We start from the raw sequence: 22,309 nt of genomic DNA on the forward strand, positions 1-22,309 counted from the left end.
CGCCAATTCAGAAACGGTGATGTAAATCTCGCAAGGAAAATCTAAAACAGTGGACAGTGAGGAAACGGCCAAGGCATTCATCTCTACGAATTATCGAAACTGTACAATAACTTCCATTATCAAAATTCAAGATCTCTCGGTATCTCCATCAGATGGCCCTACTTGTTGTACTTGGCCTTGATGCTCTCTGCTGTTTTCTTCGATCGCTCTCGCTTCTGTTGGGCATTCTTTTCATCCACGACGGTACGGGAGACGGGACCATCGCGCTTGTACTTGGCCTTGAGGTCATCGGCAACGTTTCTGCTCTTCGCCACCTTGTACGACGCCACCCCTTGCTCGGCGCCAAGCGTCACCCCGTTGTAGATGCCCTCAGCTGCTTCCGTAAGACCATCCACGACTGAGTTTTCTCCACCCCCGCTTGACTTGTCATCGCCTCCCAACCCCACCGAGTTCATTGCACCGTCCACCGCCACCTTGGCCACACTGTTTCCCATCCTGTCTTGAATTGATGAATGCGCACGAGCTAGGAGGGTTGTCTCTTGTTGGAGGAATGCAAAATATTTCAGCTCTTCGCTTGGCCCGCCTCTGGAAATTTTCTGCCATTTACACGCGAGACAAGTCACCTGCACAGAACACCACGCGTTGCCGGCAGTAGAGAGCTCATGGATCAAGGGTCGTCCGATGAAGCCCTCGATGACCTTCTCCTACAGAAGCTTCCACATCTCTCATGGCTCCTCCGCCGTAAACGCCAGGTGCTGCATTTCTATGGTAATGATTTCATTCTGGCTATTCGTTGATAGATTTCTTTCCATCTCGGCGCAGATTGAGCAGCCTCCCAGCAACAACGGCACGAGCAATGTGTGCGCCGGTTCCTCTCGCCCGGCCCATTACGAAAATGGCACCAAGAATGGCAACACCTCTCACATCCTAGACTACATCCCTCTTGGGCAACCAACGGAAGAAGCCTCGTTTCACGATTCACGACATAACGGAGCCGACGAGCATCCGAATAAGCGCAGGCGCCTCGAAGAGGTAGACCACCTTCAGCGAGTATCGGATGGAGATGAGAAATCGTCGTGCTACACGCTCGAGCACGAACTGTTCGCGCGACAAGCTCCTACTTTGCCCTCCTTCCTCAAGCGTACGTATTCCCTTCAGGTGCTTTTCACACTTTCTAACATCTCCTTTGCCTTGCAGACTCCCGCCCTTCTACTGCAGCAGATCTTTCTACTTCTCTTTCTACAGCCCCGCTTTCTGCCTCTCCTCCTCGCCCTACGGTCGCTGTACTGTCACCTGTTCCGTCACAGGTCCCTCCTGCAGTTGTACAGCCATCAGTTACATCCTCCACCGCCACTCTATCGCCTGCCCGTGCTGGTACCTTCCTCTCGTCCCCAGCACGTTCATCCTCGCCCTCGAGTTCGCCTGCCCGCTCGTCGGCCTCTTCGCCTGTGCGCCAAACGACGAGTCAGCCAGCGGCGACACGGCTAAGTCCTCAGGTCCTATCCGCTACTAAACTGTCCGACACGAGAAGCCCGCCGTGGGCACACAAGGACCGGCTCTACTCACCACCAGCCCAAAGTGTGCGTGCAGCTCTTGATTTATGCTTGACGGGCCAACGAACTCACGAGCGGCGACGTACGTGTGTCTAGGAAGACCAGCCGCGACCAGATGAGTTCTACCGCGCACTCGGCCAAGAGGTCAAGGACTTAGCCGAGTGGGTGTCGCCGACTCTATATGAGTGGAAAGCACGCTACGAAGCGCTCAACAGGTACCTCACCTACTCGTAGAGTGGTCTTACGGTCCGACCAACGTTCCTTGGTGATCTACCCCTTCAGAGTAACGCAAACGATACGTGGTATCTGGCCGCACGCCAACGTACACCTATTTGGATCTTCCAAGACAAAGCTCTGCCTTTCCGGGAGGTACGCCCTGCTCTTCGTCGCGCTGTGTACTGTGTACACTTACCTGATGCACGCCGCAGTGACATCGATTTGGTGGTTACTGGTGCTACGCCCACCCCTTGGAACGTTTCTCCTCTCCGCGCACTGGCCGCTGCGATACGCAAACAGCAGCCACAAGGTAAGTCTCGCTGCTTTACTCTGTGTCTACGAGTCCTGGACTTACGCTCACATTCAATACTTGTCGAATGCCTAGCCAGCAATCTTGGCGGTCTGAAGGTCATCGACAACGCCAAAGTGCCGATAATCAAGATGATCGACTGGTGTCCATCCTCTTATCTCCCCTTTCTTCCCTCGTCATTAGGTATGCGTGCATTGCTCACTCATGAACTCTACCATGCAGGAGCACCCAAATCGCGATAGACATTTGTTTGGACAACACATCTGGCCCGATCAGTTCGGAGATCTTGATATGCACGCTACAAGATTTGCCTCATCTCAAACCACTAGCCTTGGTGCTTAAATATTTTCTGCGCCAACAGAAGATGTACGTCATGACGCCTCTATACCCTGCCCGAGCTTATCGCGTGTCGTGCCCTTTCATGCATAGGAATGAAACGTTTGAGGGCGGCATGGGCAGCTACCTGCTGGTCTTGCTCTTGATCCACGTGATCCAAAAGAGAAGGAAGAAGGACGAGGAAGAGCGAATTCGGGCGTTAGCGCTCAATCAGATTCGCGCCAAGGCGGACCTCATCAGGGAAAAGCTGCTTACCGAGCAGGGAATCGATTCGACGCAAGCGAAGGAGCAGGCCCAATCGGACAACGGCCGGACGCAATCCATCGCCGAGCCGACCGCAGATGACGACGAGCTCTTAGGACGCTTGTTCGCGGACTTCTTCTTCGAGATTGGCGTCAACCTCGACTATTCTCAGGGCATCTCGGTGCGAGAATCCGGTTCACTCTTCGATAAGTCCACGAGGTAACTGCGACTTGGCGTTACTGGAGCTGTGCAGACCAGGGCCGTTCGGTTTGCTCCCACCTGCTTTCACCTGAACTTCTTCCCTTTCCTCCCGTTCCTCTCCCTCCTTCATTAACTCCAGGTATCCGTTCTGCGAGAACTTGTATCTGGCCGTCGAAGATCCCGAGAACTCAGGCACGTATATAGGGCCTATGGGTGCTGGCTATGGTGCGTGCTAACCAAGAACCGCTGACTATTTGGTTCGCGCGCCTACGTCGCACAGACAAGGACGTGGGGAAAGGGTGCTGGAACATCGAGGGAGTGAGACAGCTGTTGGCAGAAGCGTACCAACGGCTCATCGTAGGCGGTCGCCCTCCAGGTACTGCTCCCTGTCGCAAGCCGGGAGAGAAGTCGATCCTCTGCCGCATCATATGGCCCGACTCCACGCTCGAGGAAATAAGGAAGCGATACGAGAAGGCATACACACAAGCGATAGACATCCATGTCGCCACGAGCAAAACCCCGGCGGCGGCGGCGGCCGTGGCCTATGGCAAGACGACAGCGATCAGAGGTGGCCGAGGCGGCGCAAGAGGAAGAGGAGCTGCGCGAGGAATGACGGCCGGAATCGGAGGTGGCCGAGGCGGGGCTAGCGCTCCGAACCCGCACGCCGGCTTCGCGGCTCGCTACGCACCCAACGTCAACTACAACTACTACAACACCAACGGACGAGGAGGACACAACGCATTCCACGCTCAGGCTTGGCCCCCTTCTGGCTACCCCGCCTACTACGCCCGCGGCCAGTGACGTCACGAACCCATCAAGCAGATAGCGAGCGGAGCGAGGAGGGCACTCCCCCTCGCCTTCGTTTCTTGCTTTCTTCGTTGTGTGCGCGTGTGTGGTGTGCGTTTTGCTTGTTTATTTGTTTCGTGTTTGTCTGTGTCGCTTGCGTGGCTCTCCATCTCCATCTACGCCCCTTGTATATCTCCATCTGGTGGCGCGCGTCAAGACGTAAGATGCCACGCCCCTATGTAAAGAAGAGAAGAAGAGGAAGATGAATATAAACCCCGGATACACTTCATTACATTCCCGACCCCTCCGCAGAGCCTTCGTGTTGCCCAACCGCACACGTGTGCGCACACAGTCCATGGACCGGAGTAAGGTATATCTACACGCGGCGATATGGGTGATCAGAAGGCCGAGATAAAGAGGGACTACACAGCCTGTTTCTTTATTCACCGCACCCAGGAACCGCGGGCGATAAAATAACGTATGGAAGGAGGAGGCCGCATCGTCATTGTCGGCACGTTCGACACCAAGGGTGAAGAGCACGCCCACCTGCGCCGCTGCATCCAGCAGGTACCGGTCACACCAAATCTTGTTTGAGACTCTCTACACAAAGATCTGGACTTGTGGATGTAGAAGATTGAATGTGCCGCAAATCTTTGCATGTTCGTGGTGGCACCCACATGGCGGGGCCAACAGGTGGCTCCGCAGCATGAGCTGATCACCGTCAACGTGGGCACCGTCGGCTCCACCCAGCTCTTCCCGGTCAACTACGAAGCGACCAAGGTACGTAGCAGTACAACACGCCACGCTCGAGGTGAGGCTGGCCCGGGAGGCTGGCTGACTTCCGCCTCCACCATCACGTCCTTGTTGTTGCAGGTGATGCAAGCGATCGGAAAGGAACTCAGCGCGACGGACCGAGGCGAAGCGATGAAGCTCATGCACGAGGCTGCGCCCGTCTTCCTTCGCACGCTCCACCGCACGCTCCCCTTCCACGGCATCGTCGGTCTGGGCGGCTCAGGTACACAGCATCGCACAGCGAACACAACACACACCGCACACGCCGCACACACCGCACACCACACCGTTTGCTCAACGCTGACATGGCCTATCTCCTTGTTGGGCTAGCGGGCACCAGCATCATCACGGCCGCCATGCGGGCTCTCCCATTCCACGTGGCCAAAGGTGTATTCCTCGTCCCACACGCACACACGAGCGGGAGCTGGTCGGCAGGTACTAAACTGAATGGCGGGCGTTAGTGTGCATGTCGACCATTGGCGGGGGAGACGTTACCGGCTTCGCGGCGGGCTCCAACATCGTCTTCGTTCCCTCCATCGTCGACGTCGCTGGGCTCAACCGCATCTCCAATGCTCAGATCCATTCCACCGGTACGCACAGACACGCCACGCACACGCACACGCACACGCACGCCACGCGTGTGTGGGTCAGGGCTCATGTGGTGCGGGGGACACGCAGCGTGCGTGGTCAGCGGTATGGTGAGCGGGATGGTGGCCAAAGGGGCGGAAGTGGAGACGAAGGAGTCGCAGCGCACCGCCGCGCGCAAGCCCGTCGTCGTGGCGTCCATGTTCGGCAACACCACCACGTGTGTCGACAATGCGCGCAAGCTGCTCACCGACGAGCACGGCTACGAGGTGCTCGTCTTCCATTCCGTCGGTACCCACCCACCCCGCCTACGCCACCCCTCTTCTTCCCGCCAAGCCAACGGCGTGCCATCGCGTGTCGTGTCGTGTCGTGTCGTGTCGTGTCGTGTCGTGTCGTTGCAGGAACCGGCGGTCGGTCGATGGAGTCTGTGCTCGATGCCGACGACAGCTTGGTCGATGGCGTGCTGGTACGCCCAAAAGGCGCTTTGGCTTGGCAACAATCGCGCTTTGTGTATAAACGTGTTTTTTTTTCCCGTGCAGGACCTCACCACCACGGAGTGGGCCGACGAGTTGTGCGGTGGCGTGTTCAGCTCGGGTCCCGAGCGGCTCGATCGCCCGGGCCAAGTACCTGCAGTCATCACCACCCTTTTCATGTTCATTTTCATTTTCATTTTCATTCTCTCTCTTCTGACTCTCCCGCTCTCCGGCCGCCAGCTGGGCATTCCGCATCTGATCGCCCCCGGCTGCCTGGACATGGTCAACTTTGGCGCCCGCGCGACCGTGCCCGACAAGTACCGGTTCGCTACCAACTTCCCCCAACCCAACCCAACCCACTGGTCACCAGACATTTCTGAACATCGTCTGCTCGTGGCCGACCGACCGACCGACCGACCGACCGACCGACCGACCGACCGACCGACCGACCGACCGACCGACCGACCGACCGACCGACGCAGAGATCGGCAGCTGTACGAGTGGAACCCTTCGGTCACGCTGATGCGCACCAGTGCGGAGGAGAACGCCCGGCTGGGCAAGATTCTTGCCGACAAGGCCAACGCGGCCACCGGACCCGTCGCCTTCCTGCTTCCCCTGCGCGGTACTGGCCCTTCGCCCGGCCCCGCAGCTCCGCTCACATCCGCAGCATTAAGCTGAGACGCGCCGGGTGTGCAGGTGTGTCGATCTTGGATGCGGACGGCGGCAAGTTTTGCGATCGCGAGGCCGACCAGGCCCTATTCGACGCCATCAAGGTGCACATTGCGGGCCAACGATCGTGGATCGTGAATGTAAGCACGTGCAGCAAGATCACACCACCTCTCGTGTGTGTGCGCGGCAGGCAAACGTGCGTGCCGACATTCCCGTGTATGAGATCGACGCCAATATCAACGATGCCGCCTTCTCGCAGAAGGCGGTGGCCGTCCTGCTGGAACTCATCGCCAAGGTAACTCCCCATTTTCTCTGGCAATTATACATTTTCATTATTATTTACCAATAATAATAAATAATTTGCAGAAGAGGGAAAAGGAGCCCAAGGCGGAGGGAGACCGGAGGCAGCCCAAGGACGAGGGAGTGCAGCAGAAGGCAGCGCCAGGCGAGCGTCGGGTGCACGCGCCCATTACGCTGCAGCTCCCCGTGCCGCCCACCACCATCCGCGAGAAAATCCTCACGCGGCTGCTCCAAAACGTGAACGAAGGAAAGCCGATCGTCGGCGGTGGGGCTGGCTGCGGCATCTCGGCCAAGTTCGAGGAGGCCGGTGGAGGTATTGCAACTATTCGATGATGATTGGTGGTTAACTAGACTCATGTGTTTCTTCTTCTTCTCCATCTCTTTCTTTCCTTCTGGTTGATGACGACAGTGGACATGATCGTGATCTACAACTCGGGCCGATTCCGTATGGCCGGTCGTGGCTCTCTGGCCGGCCTGCTGCCGTACAAGGACGCCAACGCTATCGTCATGGAAATGGCCGGAGAGGTCCCATCCATCACACTGCTCATACCACGTTCATTCAGCTCAACTGTCTCACACCTGTCGTGTGTGTGTGTGTGTGCGTGCGCCGTGCGTGCGTGCGTGCGTGCGTGCTGTGGTATGATACGCAGGTATTGCCGATTGTCAAGAATGTGCCCGTGCTGGCGGGTGTGTGCGCCACGGACCCCTTCCGCAACATGGATCAATTCCTCAAGCAGGTATAACAAACACTTGTCATTTCCCCTTGGGCGCGTTTGTTATCTTACGGGGCGCCCGCCGGCGTAACAGATCAAGAAGACGGGCTTCGCCGGCGTGCAGAACTTCCCCACCGTGGGCCTCATCGACGGCAACTTCAGGTCTCCCTCCCCACACAAGCATTGAGGCCAATGGAATGTGCATTCCACACGCACGAAATGTGTGGAATGTCTGCTGACGTCGTCAGCTTCTACATCGTACGATGGCCAGGAAGAACCTCGAAGAGACGGGCATGTCGTACCAGCTGGAGGTGGACATGATCCGGAAGGCCAGGCAGCTGGGTCTCCTGACCACCCCCTACGTCTTCAACGCCGAAGAAGCCAAGCTCATGGCCGCGGTGCGATCCTTCAACGCTCGCTCTCTATCTTTATCGCTGGTTGGCACTGCTAACTATCGTGTGTGTCGTGTGTGTCGTGTGTCGTGTGGTGTCGTGTGTCATGTGGTGTTCAGGCGGGAGCTGACATTATCGTCGCACACATGGGCCTCACGACTGCGGGCTCAATCGGCGCACAGACTGCGCTCACCCTGGACCAGTGCGTGACTCTGATTCAAGGTGGGACCCACTTTGTCTTCGTCGGTACCTACCGATGCTCACCTCTAGATCCCCTTTTGGACCCATACCAGACATCACCGATGCCGCAAGGTCCATACGCGATGACGTAATCGTGCTCTGCCATGGTGGTACGCTTCGTGTGTGTGTGTGTGTGTGTTGTTGGTGTGTGTGTTGTGTCGCAGATAATTGACCTGATATCAACAGGCCCCATCTCGATGCCCGAAGATGCCGAGTACATCCTCCAACGCACACAAAATGTGCATGGGTTCTATGGCGCATCATCCATGGAGCGGTTCGCCTCACCCCCCCCCCGGTCCACACGTTTCGCTCTTTTCTGTCTTAGTTAGTGCAAGTGCGCTGGGGCGTCGCTGACATTCGCCGTTGTCATGGCTGCTGGTTGGTCATCGTCGTCGTTGGCAGACTGCCCACCGAAGTGGCCATCACCGAGCAGATGCGCAAGTTCAAGGGCATCAAGTACTAAACGGATACCTGGCGGCAGACACATTCGAGCCCTCAAAAAGGGGCAAGAATCCATCCTTTTGTGCTACCAAATTTTGGAACTATTGCTGCGACGGAATACATGGTGTGCGTTGCAGGGCGGGGCACAGTGTCAGGAACGGGACCCCGTCACAGTACAATAACCTGGACCGACTTGTCTGTGCACACACCCAAACAGACGCAGGAACTGACGACCAACACCCCCCCCCGGTGGAGCAGGCCAGCGGAAGAAGGGCACTACTACGTACATAGACTTTTTCAATAACACAACAGACGGCAGGAACTACCACGGCTCGAAGCGCTGCTGCGCGGGGATGCAATGAGCAGGACCGAGGTCGAAGCGCTCCTCCTTCGTCTGGCGTTTGAGCATCGACCGGGCACCTTCGGCGAGAAGGAGCCGGAGCGATCCACTCAGAGACGACGAGGGCGCAGGTTAGCGGCAGGTATCATGAAAAGCACCAAGAAAAACCAGACGCTGCAGTAGCCACCCCGAGGCTGGCGGACTGGGAGGTGCTGAGTGGAGGCTCTCCGCCCTTCGGCAACTACCTCCACTACCACTCCCCTCACCGCCCTCCGCATCGTCCAGCTTGCCTGGCCGATGGCCGTCGACAACCGACCATCACGCCTTGCACCCGCTTCCGCCAAGTGAGCGGGTCTGTGGGCTGGCCGCTACCACCTCGTCCCCCTCGATTCAGTCACATTCCATCCAAATGCTCTGTTGGGCAGAAATGATTTTCTTGTAAATAATTTTGATTCCTCTTCTTTGGTTCAGATACGAAGAAACGTGAGAGTGATCTCGGCATGTTGTTCACTGAATGGCATTTCGTGAGATCATGGAACGGCCAACACGCATCCGTCTAAAGTCTTCAAATTGTTTGATAATTACCAAATTAGGAAGACCACGCACCAAATCGGAGCTGACACATTGTAACATAGGCGAAGCGTCGCCAGCGATGCAGGCGCGCAACGGAACGAAACGACATTCGTTGGTTACTACTCAATCAAGCATCACAACAAACCTGGACACAAAGCACAAACGGTTTCAGTCTCTTCGTCGATGACCACCAACTCACACTCCTACTCGACAACGGCCATAGCCTCCACCACAGCTCTGCGCTGGCTCCACAGCCCCGACCCGCGACAGCCAGAGAGCTTCATGGAGCTGCACCACTTGGCCTACCACCACCAGCCCAGCATGGGCGACTACTGCGACGACGACCCCCAGCCTATCCCGCCCACCACCCCCATGCTGCTGACCACGCCCGACCTGGCCAGCCTCTCCTGCGCAGTCGTGCCCGCGGAGGCAATGGCCGAGTCGCCCAGCCCTGCGGCCTATGTCTCCAGAGTTGAAGCCCCCTCGTTCCTGCCCTACAACTTCGCCATACCCGACCACCTGCTCGCCAAGGACAACCCCCAGGAGGCGACCACTCCGAGCGGCCAGGCGGGGCTCAGCGAGCCACCGGCGCCTAGCGCGAGCCCAACAAGCCCCGAGGCCTGCGTGGCAGCGAGCGGGAGCGGTTTCAAGGTACCTCAGTCGGTGGTGTCGGCCGTGGCGGCTGCCGCTTCGCTAGCGCCAGCTTCTACCACAAGGAGTCAGGGGAAGAAAACCAAGAACGCGCCCAGGCCCAAGCGGCCACCGGCGGCAAAGGCCGCGGCGGCTCCACCCAGACGGGGGAATGCCCCGCGTCCCACGACGGCCACCGCTTCGGTCAAGCCGGCTATGCCCATTGGCGGCCCTCCAGCCACAGCCCCGCAAGCGATAGGAGAGTCAGTGCCGGAGGTCCACAACGACGACAGCACCAAGCAGGGCTGGGAGAAGATCATGCAGACTGTGGACACCCAGGACGCTAAGCTCCAACGGTACCCCATCAGTTGCTGTGCACCCGGCATCACCTGGTAACCAAAAAATGAGCTCACTACGACCAATGAATGGACGTCCTTTCCCATAGGAACAAGTGGTGGTGGTACTTGCTGGCCGAGAAGAACCGCGTCACCATGCAGGGCGGGGGCATGGCCGGTGCCGGAACTGACCTCGAGAAGGCCCAAGGCGGAGCAGACGGCGCTGGTGCCCTGGTCATGCCCCACACCTACGACCCGATGCCGCTGCTCGCTGTGGCCAGCGCTTCCCGTTCGCCTTCTTCGTCTCCGATGCTGAGGAGCCCCGGCGCCGGAGTCGTCGCCCCAGTTTCAGGAGGGGTGGAGTCGTCGCCCCAGTTTCCGCCGCTCCACGAGCTCTCCATCTACTCCGCGTCGGAGGATGAAGGCGGCGGCGGCGACGACTACCAGCCAGATGAGGCCCACGACCAGGACCGCGATGACGGTGAAGACGACGACGCCGACTGGCAACCAACCAGGGCCAAGCCCACACCGGCCTCATCCGGGAAGAGGACCACCGCCAACCGCAGATCAGCGCGTGTCGTGCACCCAGTTGGAGAAGAGGAAGAAGAAGAGGAAGAAGCTTCTACTCGGGCCGTAGCCACGCCCAGCGCCACAAAGGGCGTAAGGGTCCAGGACCAGCCCGAAGCCGGGTCGATGGCCGGCTGCAGCTCTCCGCCCAAGCGCCGCAGGGTGGGCAGCATTAGCGGTGCTGGTGCCGGACCGACAGCCGGTGACCAGGTGGTGACTGCGCAGGGCGAGGGCGAACCTGCCGCGAGGAAGCTGCCGCCCAGGTCCAGGCTCAAGGGTCTCATCGAGTGGATGAAGTCGTCGGGCGACTTCCCCCCGGGCGGGCCTCACCCTCCCTGTTGAAGGTGATCAATTAAACAATGTTGGTTGTTTTTTTGTATTCTCTTTTGATTCATGGCTTGCTTGGTTCAAACAGCGACCAATATGTGCGAATGAAGATGGTGACGAGGCCTTGGTGCGTCGTGCCATGCGATATGGCCACGTACGGAAGATCGTCGCGCCAGGTGGCGCTCTGCGAGCTCCCATCGCGAGCATTAAAGTAGATGGCCAAGATGGCTGACGTTGTTTCTGGTGCCTCGCGACCGCTGCGAGACCGCCGGCGGGTCACTCTGAGCGCGACCCTGGTCAATCGTTGCGTGGGCTCCGCCACTGTGAGCTGGAGCTCGTTACCGCCCTGGGCCTCGCGTGCTAACAGCACGCACGGGTGGTCCGCCTGCAGCTCCCACTCGGCCGCTTCGAGAGCGAACCTCACCCTGTGCCGGGCGGCCCACAGCACCACTCCAGCCAGGCCCAGGCCGCGGTGCACGACCACCAGGCTAGTAGCAGAATTGGACACTACCTCCCCGGCCTCGAGGGTTCGCCGCGGGTCGAACGCGTCGAGCGAGACCGATGGCACCAGGACATAGGCCAGCGAGTCCCCGGCCACGGGGGGCTGCTGGTGCGTGAGCCAGGCGGTGAAGGTGGGCAGGGTCGAGGTACCGGCGTCGGAGCCGATGGCGGACCAGTTGCCCGTGCGCGGCTTGGTCAGATCCAGGTGCAGGGCCACGCTCTCGAGGGTGTTCACGTTGCCGGGAAACACGTAGCCAACGCCGTCGTGATGCAACCACCAGGGCCACGTGGTTGATTGCACACCAATGTCCAGCGGCGCCTGGTTGCCTAAGACGCTGGTGTAGACGTTGCCATGCAACACCTTGGAGTCCAGTACCGAGTGCACTGGGGCACGGGGGTCGGCCGAAGTGATGTCCGCCACCAGCACAACGATCTCGTCGTCGAACATGAACCAGGCTTTCTTCAGCGAGAGGTTGGTCGTGAAGGCCGACACGAACCGCATGGCGAAGGCGCCGTAGGTTCCATCCGACGCTCCGCCTACGAAGCCGGTCAGGCCCTTGCTGTACACCTGGGAGCACTCGAGCCGATCGACGCCCCAGTCGACCGTGGTCCCAGGAACGTGGTGCCAGTCCCACAGCGGAAACACAGCTGCGTCTTCGGCTTGATCTGGGCCACCACAGTACTCTTTGCCCGACCGATGCACGAACATGGCTCCGTCGCTCAGGTGTAGCCCGCGCCGATTCTCGGCGTTGATGCACTCAGAGGTGGCCACGCGCTCTGAGAAGGCCTTGATGCTGACCACGTAGTCGGCGCGGCGATGCACCATGTAGTCCGCCGCAGGGTAGATGCGGTTGCCGGTGAGCCCTGAGCCCTCGCGCGACTCGAACATTCGCGCAAAGTCGGCGAACTCGGCCTGCCGAGCCCAGCCCACGGTGAGGTTGGCCAGAGCGGTGAAGTCGAGGCCCAGCCCTGCTCCCGACGACCGGCGAGCGATGCCGCGGCCGGTCACCGACGGATCGAAGAAGCTGACTTGGCGCTGGGGCGAGTGGACCACCGCCCAGCGCAGGCCGTCGAGCACCAGTTTAGAGAACACCTCCTGCCCCACAGCGCTCGGTGCGAACGAAGTCCCCGCCGCAGCCGAGAACAAGGCCACGTACACGCTCGCAAAGGCCGAGCTTGCGATTGGTTGCGATAATAGCATTAAAATGGTCAGCAGCAACAACTGGTATGTTGCATAGCAACAATCTGGGACATACCCATAGCCGCCGGTGTAGAGCACACCTGAGTGCTGGAGGAAGCTGCCGTCGCGCTTGATGCCGTCCTCTGACCCGGGCGAGTAGCGGGCCTCACGCTCGCTGGCCCCGTAGGCCGCAGCCACCTTGGTCTGGTCGTTGCGCAGAAGGCTGTCCCACACCGCGCCCTGGGCCAGCCACAGGGTGTTGGCCCCGGTGGCGCCGCGCCAATCGGATCGGCGAAGGATGGCCGAGCACCCGGCCCGGCGGGTGGGGGTGAGTACGGAGGGCCGGGCCGAGCGCAGGAGAAGGCAGGTGGGGCCGATCCGCAGAGGCACGCCCACCATGTTCCACCACCAGTTGGGGTGCCACATTCCTGTCATTCCACAGCAATCAGACGGGTCGTTGGTGTCGGTGCAGCCCTCGTCCGAGTAGTCACGCACGAGCCACCAGTCCAGCCCCATGACGATCTTGGCCAGCAGCACAGGGTCGAGATGCGCGGTCGATTCTGGTGCGGCCCAGGCCTTGGTCATGACCAGCACCCGATCGAGGTGCTCTGTAGCAGGCCAGAGGGCGCGCTTGACCCCACAGCCCCTGCGGTAGTCAATGTGGCTCCACGATCCGTTGGGGTGGATGGTGTTGGCGTAGCTGAGGGCCTGCGTGGTGGTGGAGGGGGCGATATGGGCTGATGAAACCAGCCACCACCCGGCCATCAATAATATCAAGTTCTGAGGCTACAGAGCCTTGGGACATTGAATCAAGCGCCGCCAGCAATATAAGTACCACCACCACATACCCCCTGCCTGTCCACCCCATCCTTGAGATGACCAAAAAAACACTGACATTGTAAAGCTGACCAAATGTTAAGGAAAATCTGGGAAGTGGCGTTGAAACACGCTTGATATATATAGCATTTTATAAGTTGCGATCCCTCACCCTTACCCTCTCCACAATGAACAGGACATAGCCTGCATCAGGAGCCCTTTGCTATTGGCTGTAAACTTTATTGAAGTTGATGGGGTGGCAGTTTTCGACTGCCTTTCCTGCTGGACTTGCACCGTGGCTGGGCGCCAGCAGGTCCCAAGTGGGTCCCTCTTTGGTCGACCTTCCCACCGACCGTCGCCCAATTCACCACCAGCGCCTCTTGATGGACCCCCCCCCAATTCAAATCATGGCTCCTTGTGTGCACAACTCAAACTCAGAACAAGAAAGAGAAGACCAACGAGATGAGCCTGGCGAAGCAGAGCGACACGGCTGGGCGGCCGCCGCACCAGAAGCACGAAAAGTCTTGGGAGGAGGCGGCCCAGAAGGTGCCTGGTACAGAGACCGCGCAGCTCACCCGAGAGGCTCTCCTTGATGAGCGCCGCAAGGCTGAGGAAGGCGACCTCTCCGAGCTCGAGCGTACCAGAGGTGAGTACCCCTTCACGTCCTTCATCACCATCAACATCTTCTTCTACATGAAGCTCCATGTAGCAAGATGTGACAACTGACCAGTCTTGCGATGTGGTCCGCCATTAGTGGGCAAGAGCGGGCTGAACGTGAAGGGCAGCGACGTGTCGCAGGTGGAGTGGCAGGCCAAGGGCGAGTACTTCAGCAAGGGCGACGAGAAGCACATGGAGGACGAGAAGGCCCGCGGGAACAACCCCAACAACGACCTCTTCTGGATCCGCCGCCAGATCGAGCGGCCCGCCGACGCCAACGCCGCCCTCAAGCTGGGCCAGGAGATCCTCGACAGGGAGAAGGCCGCCGGCCTGAGCCACCAGTAAATGGTAGTTGCTATGCTACGCTTCCAGGTAACAGAGCGCATTCAATAAAGGCTACCAAGGAGCAAAGAAACACTTATATGTACGTTGTATGCACAAGCCCGCAGCGGAGAAGTGTCAGGGCCACGACTGGATGTTGTTGAGCGAGTTGAGCAGATCGAGCGTGGCCGGGGAGAGCGGTGGCGGGACTCGTCGCTGCTGCTGCTGCTGCTGCTGCTGCTGTGACTGACTCGTTCCACCAGCCTCCCGGCCTTCTCCCTGTCGCGGGTCCGTGATCATGCTGCTGCCCCACCCCATCATCCGGCCGTCGCCGTCGCTGTTGCCTTTGTCGCTCGCCTGGTTCGTGATGACGTGCTGACCACCTCCTCCACCACCACCGCCTCCTCTACGTTGTGCGTCGTCGGCTCGCATTCGTGTCGCGGTCATCCAGTCGGCGTCGCCGCCCTGCTGGCTGTCCGGCTCCGCTCTATCTCTGCTGTACATGTGTCGCTCCGCCGCGTCGCCTCCACCTGTCGTCGTCGACGATGGCGATGGCGACGATGACGAAGACGAGCGGGCGGTGTTGTCTTTCGCTGCTTCTTCGTCTCGGTCGTCATTGTCGGCGCTGCCTCGACTGCTGCCGGCTCGGCCGAATCCGTTCGAGACCGATGAGGGCGGGCTGGGTTTGTGGGGATACGGGCCGGCGGGCCGCGCCTGCGGGCTGCCGCGTTGCATGAGCGGATCGGGCGACGAGCACGGCGAGAACTTTTGGTGCTGCTCTCTCTCCGAGTCGCGAACGCCGTCGATGCACAGGAGCGACCAAAGCGGCTCTCGGGTGACCGCGTCATAGAAAAACTGCTGTCGCACCAACGCATCGAACGTCGTGCCTTTGCGCGCCGTCACCGCAATGTGAGAACGCGCCATCGCACACGACTCACGACTCACACGGCACAGCACGACACGCGGGGGGGAGGGGGTCTACCGTCTTTTCGGATGAAGCGAGGCTGGAGGTGGAGGCATGGAGAGCAGCTGCGCCCCTTGCTGACCGCAGACGCCTGCACGTACAGCATTCACCAGTTCACCTTGTGTGAGGGGCAAGTCTGTTGGGGGAGCGAGGGGGGGGCAGGGGCAAGCGGAGGCGTTGGACGGACCTGCTGGGCGTGGAAGGAGTTGATGCGGTTTCGGGACTCGCGCAGGCTGGCGTCCTCGACCACCTTTCTTATGCTCTGCCCCGTGAGTTCCTCCTGCGTTGGGACGTGGGGTGGCAGACACGACACACACAGTCAGCTCCAGGGTCTCGAGGTGGTGCGTGTACGTGTGCGGTGGTGCGAGTACCGAGGTGTACAGGAGCACTTTGGTCCAGGCAGCATTCATCGAATGTATGATCGCCACCCGATCGTCCGCCAGCGGCTGTCGCTTGATGAGACAGAAGGGTTTGTTGTCGTCATCCACCACGAAGGCGATGTTGGCTTCCGACATGGGCGGAAAGACGCTGCTGATTACTGCACCCAAGCACTTGGTGTCAGCTTTTATAAAAACGCACACGCACACGCACACGCACACGCGCACACGCAATGGCGCACGGGACTGACCTGGAGGCATGGTGTGTGGCTGGGAGGGATTGGAGTAGGGGATCCAGCTGGCGGCGGAATTGGAGGAGATGAGAAGCGGGCGATCGAAGGAGGGCTCCATCTGCTCGCTGGGCGGCGAATTCTTTCGCTCCACCTGCAGCGAGGCGATCTGCTTCCGCAGGTGCTCTGCACTCAGCACACACGCCGTTAAGAACTCGCGAACTTGCGATCGCACACGCACCACCGCCGACACGGCACGCAATACACACCTGATTCGCCTCGCAGCTGTCGCGTGGTTGTCTTGAGGAGTTTGATTTCGTTGAGGAGGTTCACCACCAGCTCGTTCATATGTCGTTCGCGCTCGAGCTGCTTCTCCAACAGCCGATGCTCCTTCTGCTCTGTGTCGCGCTCCCGCTGCTCCTTCTCCCGCTGCTGCGCCCTCTGCGCACGCTCGCGCTCGCGCTCCATCTCCTGCGTTTCCTGCTTCTCCTTCTCCCGCCCGCTCTGCCGGTCCTCGGCGGCCATCCACGCCGCTGCGGCCGCCTGGCCCGGAGTCGGCGGCGCCGGCAGCGCTCCTCCCCCGGGCGAAGCTGCGAAGAACGAAGCCAGCGGCAGCGGTCGCAAGAACGCGCCAGGCGGAAAGCCGGCCACTGCACACACGACACGACACGAAGGCTTTCGCGTCAGCAGGAGCTGATTATCATTAAATGATCAATTACTTGGTATTTATTAGCATTTATATGGATAAATAGGTTTCAAATAAAAAAACAAACATGAATAAGAAATATAAATAGGGAGGGGCGGGGGTACGGTGGGCGGCGGGGACGAAGGGTACGCCGTTGCTGTTGACGGCGGCGGCGGCGGCGGCGGCGAGAGGGGCGTGGCTGGCGAGAAGGAAGGGCGCAGGAGTGCCTCCAGGCCCGGGTGCAGGCGAGATGAAGGCGGGCGCGACCTTCTGTCGCTTGTGCAGGGGTTGGTAGGCAGAAGAGGAGGAGGAGGGAGATGAAGAAGATGACGAAGTAGAGGAAGATGAAGATGACGTAGAGGAAGAAGAGGCTTGGGTGGAAGGGGAAGAGGAGGCGGAAGAGTTGAGGGTGGAGAGCGGCACGGACTCTCTACACTCGGCGGCCTTGCCCAAATTGGCGCATCGATTGCAGGGCATGCCTCGATCGCAGGCCGCGTGGGCCGCCTTGCAGGCCACACATGCGCGTCGCCTCTTCCTTCGGGGCTGATGCGTTGATGGTGGTGGAGGCTGCTGCAGTTGCCCAAGTGGTGGTGGCTGATGAAGAGGGTGCCGCAGCATGTCGAGAGGCGGGGTGTGCGAGGTGAAGGTCCTTCCAAGCTCTCAGATGAATTAAAAGAATTTAAAGTAATCCAATCTCTTTCCCTCGTTAACGTCTCTTCTCGTCTTGTCCGTTCGTGTCTGCCCGCCGTCTCCCACCAACAAACCTAAAGCAGAGTCCGCAACACACGTCAGCCGCTGGCGATAGTCGTGGATAACTGTTGAAAAAGAAAGATCAATCAGTTGTGCTCTCGCTTTCGATCTTTTATATAAGATATCAGTGCATACATGTACTTCGTTGTTATTGCACACCGCAACGAGTGTGGAGAGGAGAGGCACCTTGCTCGAAGAAGAAGAACGTCAGCCAAAACTCCTCGACCGTGCCCCAACCGTAGACGGCTGCCACACATTCCGCACACTGATGTGCTGCCCATTGGCCTACATTTATTTAAATGTTTGGTTTTGGTTGGTTGTGTCTTTGTTGCGTTTGCGCTCACTCGTCGGTTCGCTTGAGCAGGGGATTCCTTCGCTTGGCTCGGAGGTCGCGCTCCCTCTCGAACTGCTTCACGTCGGCCCGCGCCAGGAACTCCACTCTACCCAGATACCTGACGGGATGAAGGAAAGGAGTGTTGGTGACCTGACCACGATGAGACAAGAGAGACAGGCCTCGAGAAAGGCGCACCCGTCCTTCTTGGCCTGCTCCATGTCATGCACGAACTCCTTGCCGTCGGTCTCCTTGAACTTGTCCCAGTCCTCCTTGGACTTGTCCAACACCGAGGCCTTCTTGCCCTTCCCGGTCAGTGTCGCCACCAGCGAGCCCAGCCCCGTGCGTGGCCTGCGCCGCAAATCAACCAACAACAAGACGAAGTGAGCGCTTCAGTCCCACCCGATCATTTTGGCGCCAATCTTTCCTGCTGCATCGCCCGAAGACAAGTACCGCTTGAGTGGTGAGGGTGAGGCGACGGCCGTCGGGCTGACGTCAGCCGCAGCAGCGGCCACGGTTGCAACAGCGGCCGCGGCTGGCACTGATGTGCTGCCGATGGTGGCTGGTCGTGGTGGTGTTGCTTCTTCCTCCCTAATGGATTCGTACGTGGTCGGTCAGGCACAGCAGCTTCGCAGCTCAGAGGCACACATGAAAGAGTCGAGGCATGCACGCACCGTTTCCTCTTGGGCGCTGTGTCGCCATTTGACGTTTCAATCTGTGTTGGAAGATCTGGTGGCGCTGTGGCGCTTGCGAGAGCTGCAACTGCGGGTGCAGATGGCGCGAAGATTAGAGCAGCAATGTTGGAACAAGAGAAGGATCCAACGCACCTGGCAAAGAAGAAGTGGCAAGGACTTGACTGGTGGAGGGAGTGGGGGCAGAAGGAGATGCAGTGGTTGCAGCTCGCTTACTCTTCATCCGCGCCCACAGATCGCTGACCTTCTTTTGTCGCTCCTCCTCTGCTGTCTTTCGCTCCTCCTCCTCCGCTTTCCGTTGCCGTTCTGCCTCATCTGCATCGATTTTGTTTGCACGCCCATCCTCGTTCTCTTCTTCCTCTTCTGCAGCGCAATGAACACAATTGATGTAAGTGGATTTGAAGATTGAACAAAACCGCAGTCAATCAAAGGCTTTGCACACGCGTGTTTAAAAGAGACGTGCCTGGACGAAAATCTTCATCATCATCCGAATCGGACATGTTGCCTTGTGTGTGTTTGCGCCAGAGACGACGTTCCTTGAAAAGAAGTTGGTGCCTTTCGCTTTTTATTTTATCTTTTTTCATTTTCGTTTTCGTGTGAGGGGCTGGGCTCGAACCCAAAGCCCTGGGCTCAAACCAACCAGCCGGATTGCGCTGGGGGCACAAGGTGCTGGCGGTACTCAATATGGTCTGTCTGTCAACCTGAGACAAGGCGCATGTTTTGCCTGTGTCCTGTGCCTGAGCCCATTGCTGGTCTCACGGCAGATGCCTTAGCTACATTAGTGCGCCATGCAGCAATTTACAGCGATGGCATACTATGTTAGGAGTGATTGACATCCACTCCATAGCCTTCATCAACAACATGGCAATGGGCGTGCTTTTGGTATCGTTCAAAGGAACGCCTGGGGGTGTTTACTTCCTGGCATTAGTATAAATAACCTGTCCTTTCTTTCTTCACCAACAAGCAACAATCACCTCAGCTCCTACACGACTTGCTACATTCATCTCCAGCACCATGATGCGTCAACTACCTACCCTCTTGGCGTGCTTCGCGGCTCTCTTCTGCCTTGCAGCCGCTCAGACCTGCCAACTGTCCGTGCCGCAGCTCACTCGCCCTGGAGGCTCGTGGACCGAGGGCGACTTCCGGTTCCAGATCTACGACCTCCCCATCGTCAACGAGGGTTCTCGCCCCGTCACCGCGGCCGTCGTCAGCATCAACCTGGCCTCGAGCCAGGACCAAATGATCACCCAGTTCTGGAACCTCCAGCGGCAGAGCTCCACCTCGAACCTCTGGAACGTGGTCAACCCGGGAGGCAACATCGAAGTGGGCTCCACGCTCAACTCCGGTTTTGTCGTCCGCTCGCCGATCTCGGCCGGGCCTCAGGTGGCTCCGGTGACCACTCTGGTGTCGGTTAGCTGTGATCCGATCGTGTCGACCCCGAGGCCGTCGGTGCCGCCGGGCACTGGGTGCAGCGCTGTGGTCGCCAGCATCGTGCCCAGGTCGGCCGCGGCCGGTGGCAACTGGAGCTCAGGACCCAACCAGTTCTTCCAGATCTTTGACATTCTCATCACCAACAACGGCGAGCGACCGGTCAACGGCGGTGTGATCACCTTCGGCCTGCCGGTGGCCGGTTCGAGCATCAGCCAGTCGTGGGAGCTCAACAGACAGGGCAACAGCAACGTCTTCAACGTGGCATTCAACTACGGCCCTCTCCAGGTGGGCGCCAGCCAGGGCGCCGGAATAGTGGTGCAGACTTCGTCCCCTTCGCAGGCGGTACCGTCGGCCCAGCTGTCCAACATCACCTGCGCATAAGAGATTAGACCCGACCTCGAGGCCAGCCCTTCGTCTTCTCTCTTCGTCTAGCTCCGTCGTTCTTTTAATCCATGCGTTCGTTCTTTTGTTGTGCTTTTGCATAAACTCCACCTTCACCACCACAGTGCCGGCAAACACTTGTTCACAGCTCGTCGGCCACGTAGTCTGTGTCAGCCCTGTTGCCATTGGCGTTGTGCACTCGGGCCAGAATAGGACCTAGAACCTGCTCGACCTCCTGCCTCTTCTCCTCGTAGTCGCCCCTGTCGGCTTCCGGGTGGTCGTCCAGCCACTCGAGCGAGTCCCTGATCACCTCCTCAAGCTCCTGCCTGTCCTGGGCCTCGAGCGCTGCCGTTGTCTCCTCTCTCTGCACGAAGTTGCGAACCTGGTAGATGTAGCTCTCGAGTCCGTTCCGGGCTTGGACTCGGTCACGAACGAGCCGGTCATCGTCTTCGCGTTGGCGCGCCTCTTCCACCATGCGATCAATCTCCGCTTGGCTCAGGCGGCCCGAGTCCGATGTGATGGTGATCGACTTGCGCGAGCCGCCGGCCTTTTCCTCGGCGGTGACGTGGAGGATGCCGTTGACGTCGACGTCGAAGGTGACCTCGATCTGCGGCACGCCGCGGGGCTCGGGTGGGATGCCCTGGAGGTCGAACCGACCCAGCAGGTTGTTGTCCTTGGTCATGGCGCGCTCGCCCTCGTAGACCTGGATGGTGACGGCCTCCTGCTGGTCCTGGTAGGTGGTGAAGGTCTGGGTCTTCTTGGTCGGGATGAGGGTGTTCCTCTCGATGACGCTGGTCATCACGCCCCCGACGGTCTCGATGCCCAGCGTGAGCGGCGTGGAGGTGATGGTCACGAAGCCCTTGAGCTGTTGGTAGTCGTCGTCGTCGTCGTTGCTGGTCTGCGCCGTCATGGCGGCGGCCTGGACCGCGGCTCCGTAGGCCACAGCTTCGTCTGGGTTGATGCCGCGGTTGGGCTCCTTGCCGTCGAAGAAGTTCTTGATGAGCTCCTGCACCTTGGGGATGCGGGTCGAACCGCCACGAGCAGGATCTCGTCGATGTCGGTCTTCTTGAGGCCGGACTGCTGCATCACGTCGTGAACGGGCTTGAGCGTCTTCTTGAAGAGGTCCAAGTTGAGGTCCTCGAACTTGGCGCGGGTGAGCCTCTCCCTGAGGTCCTGGCCCTCGAAGAAGTTCTCGATCTCGATCACGGTCTCCTTGAGCGAGGAGAGCGATCGCTTGGCGCTCTCGGCCTCCCGCCGCAACTTCTGGACGGCGCGCTTGTCGCCGCTGGCGTCCAGCCCGGTCTTCTTCCTGAACTGCTGGAGCATGAACTGCATCACGCGCTGGTCGAAGTCCTCTCCGCCGAGGTGCGTGTCACCGCTCGTCGCAACCACTTCGAACACACCATCATCGATCTGACCACCAATCAAGTGCTAGGTTAGTTTTTTCATCTTTAAAATGTGTGTTTACAATTAGATGTGTAAACACATCTTCTTGGGGGGGGGTAGAGTACCTCGAGGAGTGAGACGTCGAACGTGCCGCCGCCCAGATCGTAGACGAGAACCGTCTTCTCACCCGTCACCTCATTGAGCCCATAGGCGATGGCCGCGGCGGTGGGCTCGTTGACGACGCGCACCACGTTCAGGCCGGCGATGGCCCCGGCGTCCCTGGTGGCCCGGCGCTGCGCGTCTCTGAAGTACGCCGGTACCGTGATGACCGCGTTCTTGACCGGCTGGCCCAGGTACGCCTCGGCGATCTCCTTCATCTTGCCCAGGACCATGGCCGACAGCTCCTCCGGCGCGAATTCCATGGCCTCGCGCTTGAACTCAACCCCGATGTAGGGCACACCGTTCCTGTTGATGACCTTGTACGGCAGAAGCTTGGCGTCGGCCTGCACCTCCTCGTCGGCGAACTTGCGGCCGATGAGACGCTTGACGTCGAACACAGTGTTCTCGGGGTTGAGGGTGGCCTGA

The 22,309-nt window shown here is 59.4% G+C and overlaps 11 protein-coding genes across 11 annotated transcripts in view; 6 read left to right on the plus strand and 5 right to left on the minus strand.

The window, feature by feature from the left end:
• Positions 1 to 158: 158 nt before the first annotated feature.
• Positions 159 to 494, minus strand: ACA1_096210 (uncharacterized protein; the record flags this gene model as incomplete). The annotated part of the gene is made up of 1 exon (XM_004334915.1): positions 159 to 494. One exon carries the CDS (start codon positions 492 to 494, stop codon positions 159 to 161), a length of 336 nt encoding a protein of 111 aa, XP_004334963.1.
• Positions 495 to 662: 168 nt separating this feature from the next.
• Positions 663 to 3,660, plus strand: ACA1_096220 (polynucleotide adenylyltransferase; the record flags this gene model as incomplete). Its single annotated transcript, XM_004334916.1, is given in 11 exon segments — positions 663 to 752; positions 823 to 1,141; positions 1,198 to 1,580; positions 1,650 to 1,768; positions 1,836 to 1,922; positions 1,982 to 2,079; positions 2,155 to 2,221; positions 2,302 to 2,877; positions 2,999 to 3,084; positions 3,140 to 3,223; positions 3,236 to 3,660. The coding sequence occupies 11 exon segments, from the start codon at positions 663 to 665 to the stop codon at positions 3,658 to 3,660; spliced, it is 2,334 nt and encodes a 777-aa protein (XP_004334964.1).
• A 465-nt stretch (positions 3,661 to 4,125) lies between these two features.
• ACA1_096230 (transcriptional regulator, putative) lies at positions 4,126 to 7,364 on the plus strand (the record flags this gene model as incomplete). The annotated part of the gene is made up of 16 exons (XM_004334917.1): positions 4,126 to 4,212; positions 4,339 to 4,425; positions 4,519 to 4,660; positions 4,768 to 4,824; positions 4,899 to 5,027; positions 5,116 to 5,313; positions 5,424 to 5,488; positions 5,562 to 5,645; positions 5,736 to 5,818; positions 5,978 to 6,117; positions 6,192 to 6,268; positions 6,355 to 6,459; positions 6,531 to 6,777; positions 6,874 to 6,989; positions 7,115 to 7,201; positions 7,272 to 7,364. The coding sequence occupies 16 exons, from the start codon at positions 4,126 to 4,128 to the stop codon at positions 7,362 to 7,364; spliced, it is 1,797 nt and encodes a 598-aa protein (XP_004334965.1).
• Positions 7,365 to 7,440: 76 nt separating this feature from the next.
• Positions 7,441 to 8,272, plus strand: ACA1_096240 (transcriptional regulator, putative; the record flags this gene model as incomplete). Its single annotated transcript, XM_004334918.1, has 5 exons — positions 7,441 to 7,575; positions 7,689 to 7,791; positions 7,863 to 7,919; positions 7,996 to 8,083; positions 8,212 to 8,272. The coding sequence occupies 5 exons, from the start codon at positions 7,441 to 7,443 to the stop codon at positions 8,270 to 8,272; spliced, it is 444 nt and encodes a 147-aa protein (XP_004334966.1).
• A 1,074-nt stretch (positions 8,273 to 9,346) lies between these two features.
• On the plus strand, positions 9,347 to 11,037 carry ACA1_096250 (uncharacterized protein; the record flags this gene model as incomplete). The annotated part of the gene is made up of 2 exons (XM_004334919.1): positions 9,347 to 10,149; positions 10,239 to 11,037. The coding sequence occupies 2 exons, from the start codon at positions 9,347 to 9,349 to the stop codon at positions 11,035 to 11,037; spliced, it is 1,602 nt and encodes a 533-aa protein (XP_004334967.1).
• Positions 11,038 to 11,086: 49 nt separating this feature from the next.
• ACA1_096260 (polysaccharide lyase) lies at positions 11,087 to 13,599 on the minus strand (the record flags this gene model as incomplete). The annotated part of the gene is made up of 3 exons (XM_004334920.1): positions 11,087 to 12,698; positions 12,780 to 13,411; positions 13,552 to 13,599. Coding segments are annotated over 3 exons (2,292 nt in total), but the record flags the coding sequence as incomplete, so codon positions are not given.
• A 382-nt stretch (positions 13,600 to 13,981) lies between these two features.
• Positions 13,982 to 14,521, plus strand: ACA1_096270 (uncharacterized protein; the record flags this gene model as incomplete). The annotated part of the gene is made up of 2 exons (XM_004334921.1): positions 13,982 to 14,165; positions 14,274 to 14,521. 2 exons carry the CDS (start codon positions 13,982 to 13,984, stop codon positions 14,519 to 14,521), a joined length of 432 nt encoding a protein of 143 aa, XP_004334969.1.
• Positions 14,522 to 14,635: 114 nt separating this feature from the next.
• Positions 14,636 to 17,230, minus strand: ACA1_096280 (uncharacterized protein; the record flags this gene model as incomplete). The annotated part of the gene is made up of 6 exons (XM_004334922.1): positions 14,636 to 15,352; positions 15,649 to 15,741; positions 15,833 to 15,999; positions 16,081 to 16,254; positions 16,338 to 16,718; positions 16,879 to 17,230. The coding sequence occupies 6 exons, from the start codon at positions 17,228 to 17,230 to the stop codon at positions 14,636 to 14,638; spliced, it is 1,884 nt and encodes a 627-aa protein (XP_004334970.1).
• A 613-nt stretch (positions 17,231 to 17,843) lies between these two features.
• On the minus strand, positions 17,844 to 19,013 carry ACA1_096290 (bucentaur or craniofacial development domain containing protein; the record flags this gene model as incomplete). Its single annotated transcript, XM_004334923.1, has 6 exons — positions 17,844 to 17,955; positions 18,033 to 18,185; positions 18,288 to 18,425; positions 18,509 to 18,590; positions 18,662 to 18,889; positions 18,986 to 19,013. The coding sequence occupies 6 exons, from the start codon at positions 19,011 to 19,013 to the stop codon at positions 17,844 to 17,846; spliced, it is 741 nt and encodes a 246-aa protein (XP_004334971.1).
• Positions 19,014 to 19,540: 527 nt separating this feature from the next.
• Positions 19,541 to 20,338, plus strand: ACA1_096300 (uncharacterized protein; the record flags this gene model as incomplete). The annotated part of the gene is made up of 1 exon (XM_004334924.1): positions 19,541 to 20,338. The coding sequence occupies one exon, from the start codon at positions 19,541 to 19,543 to the stop codon at positions 20,336 to 20,338; it is 798 nt and encodes a 265-aa protein (XP_004334972.1).
• A 142-nt stretch (positions 20,339 to 20,480) lies between these two features.
• ACA1_096310 (DnaK family protein) overlaps positions 20,481 to 22,309 on the minus strand; it is a gene marked incomplete at both ends in the record, with an annotated part of 2,015 nt that continues 186 nt past the window's right edge. Inside the window, 3 exons of the mRNA XM_004334925.1 lie at positions 20,481 to 21,344; positions 21,371 to 21,751; positions 21,850 to 22,305. Of these exons, the coding sequence (XP_004334973.1) occupies positions 20,481 to 21,344; positions 21,371 to 21,751; positions 21,850 to 22,305 (1,701 nt within the window). The remainder of the gene's footprint in view (positions 21,345 to 21,370; positions 21,752 to 21,849; positions 22,306 to 22,309) is intronic.

The sequence above is a fragment of the Acanthamoeba castellanii genome (genome assembly GCF_000313135.1).
Source record: "Acanthamoeba castellanii str. Neff unplaced genomic scaffold scf7180000084645, whole genome shotgun sequence".
Classification (NCBI taxonomy): domain Eukaryota; phylum Discosea; order Longamoebia; family Acanthamoebidae; genus Acanthamoeba; species Acanthamoeba castellanii.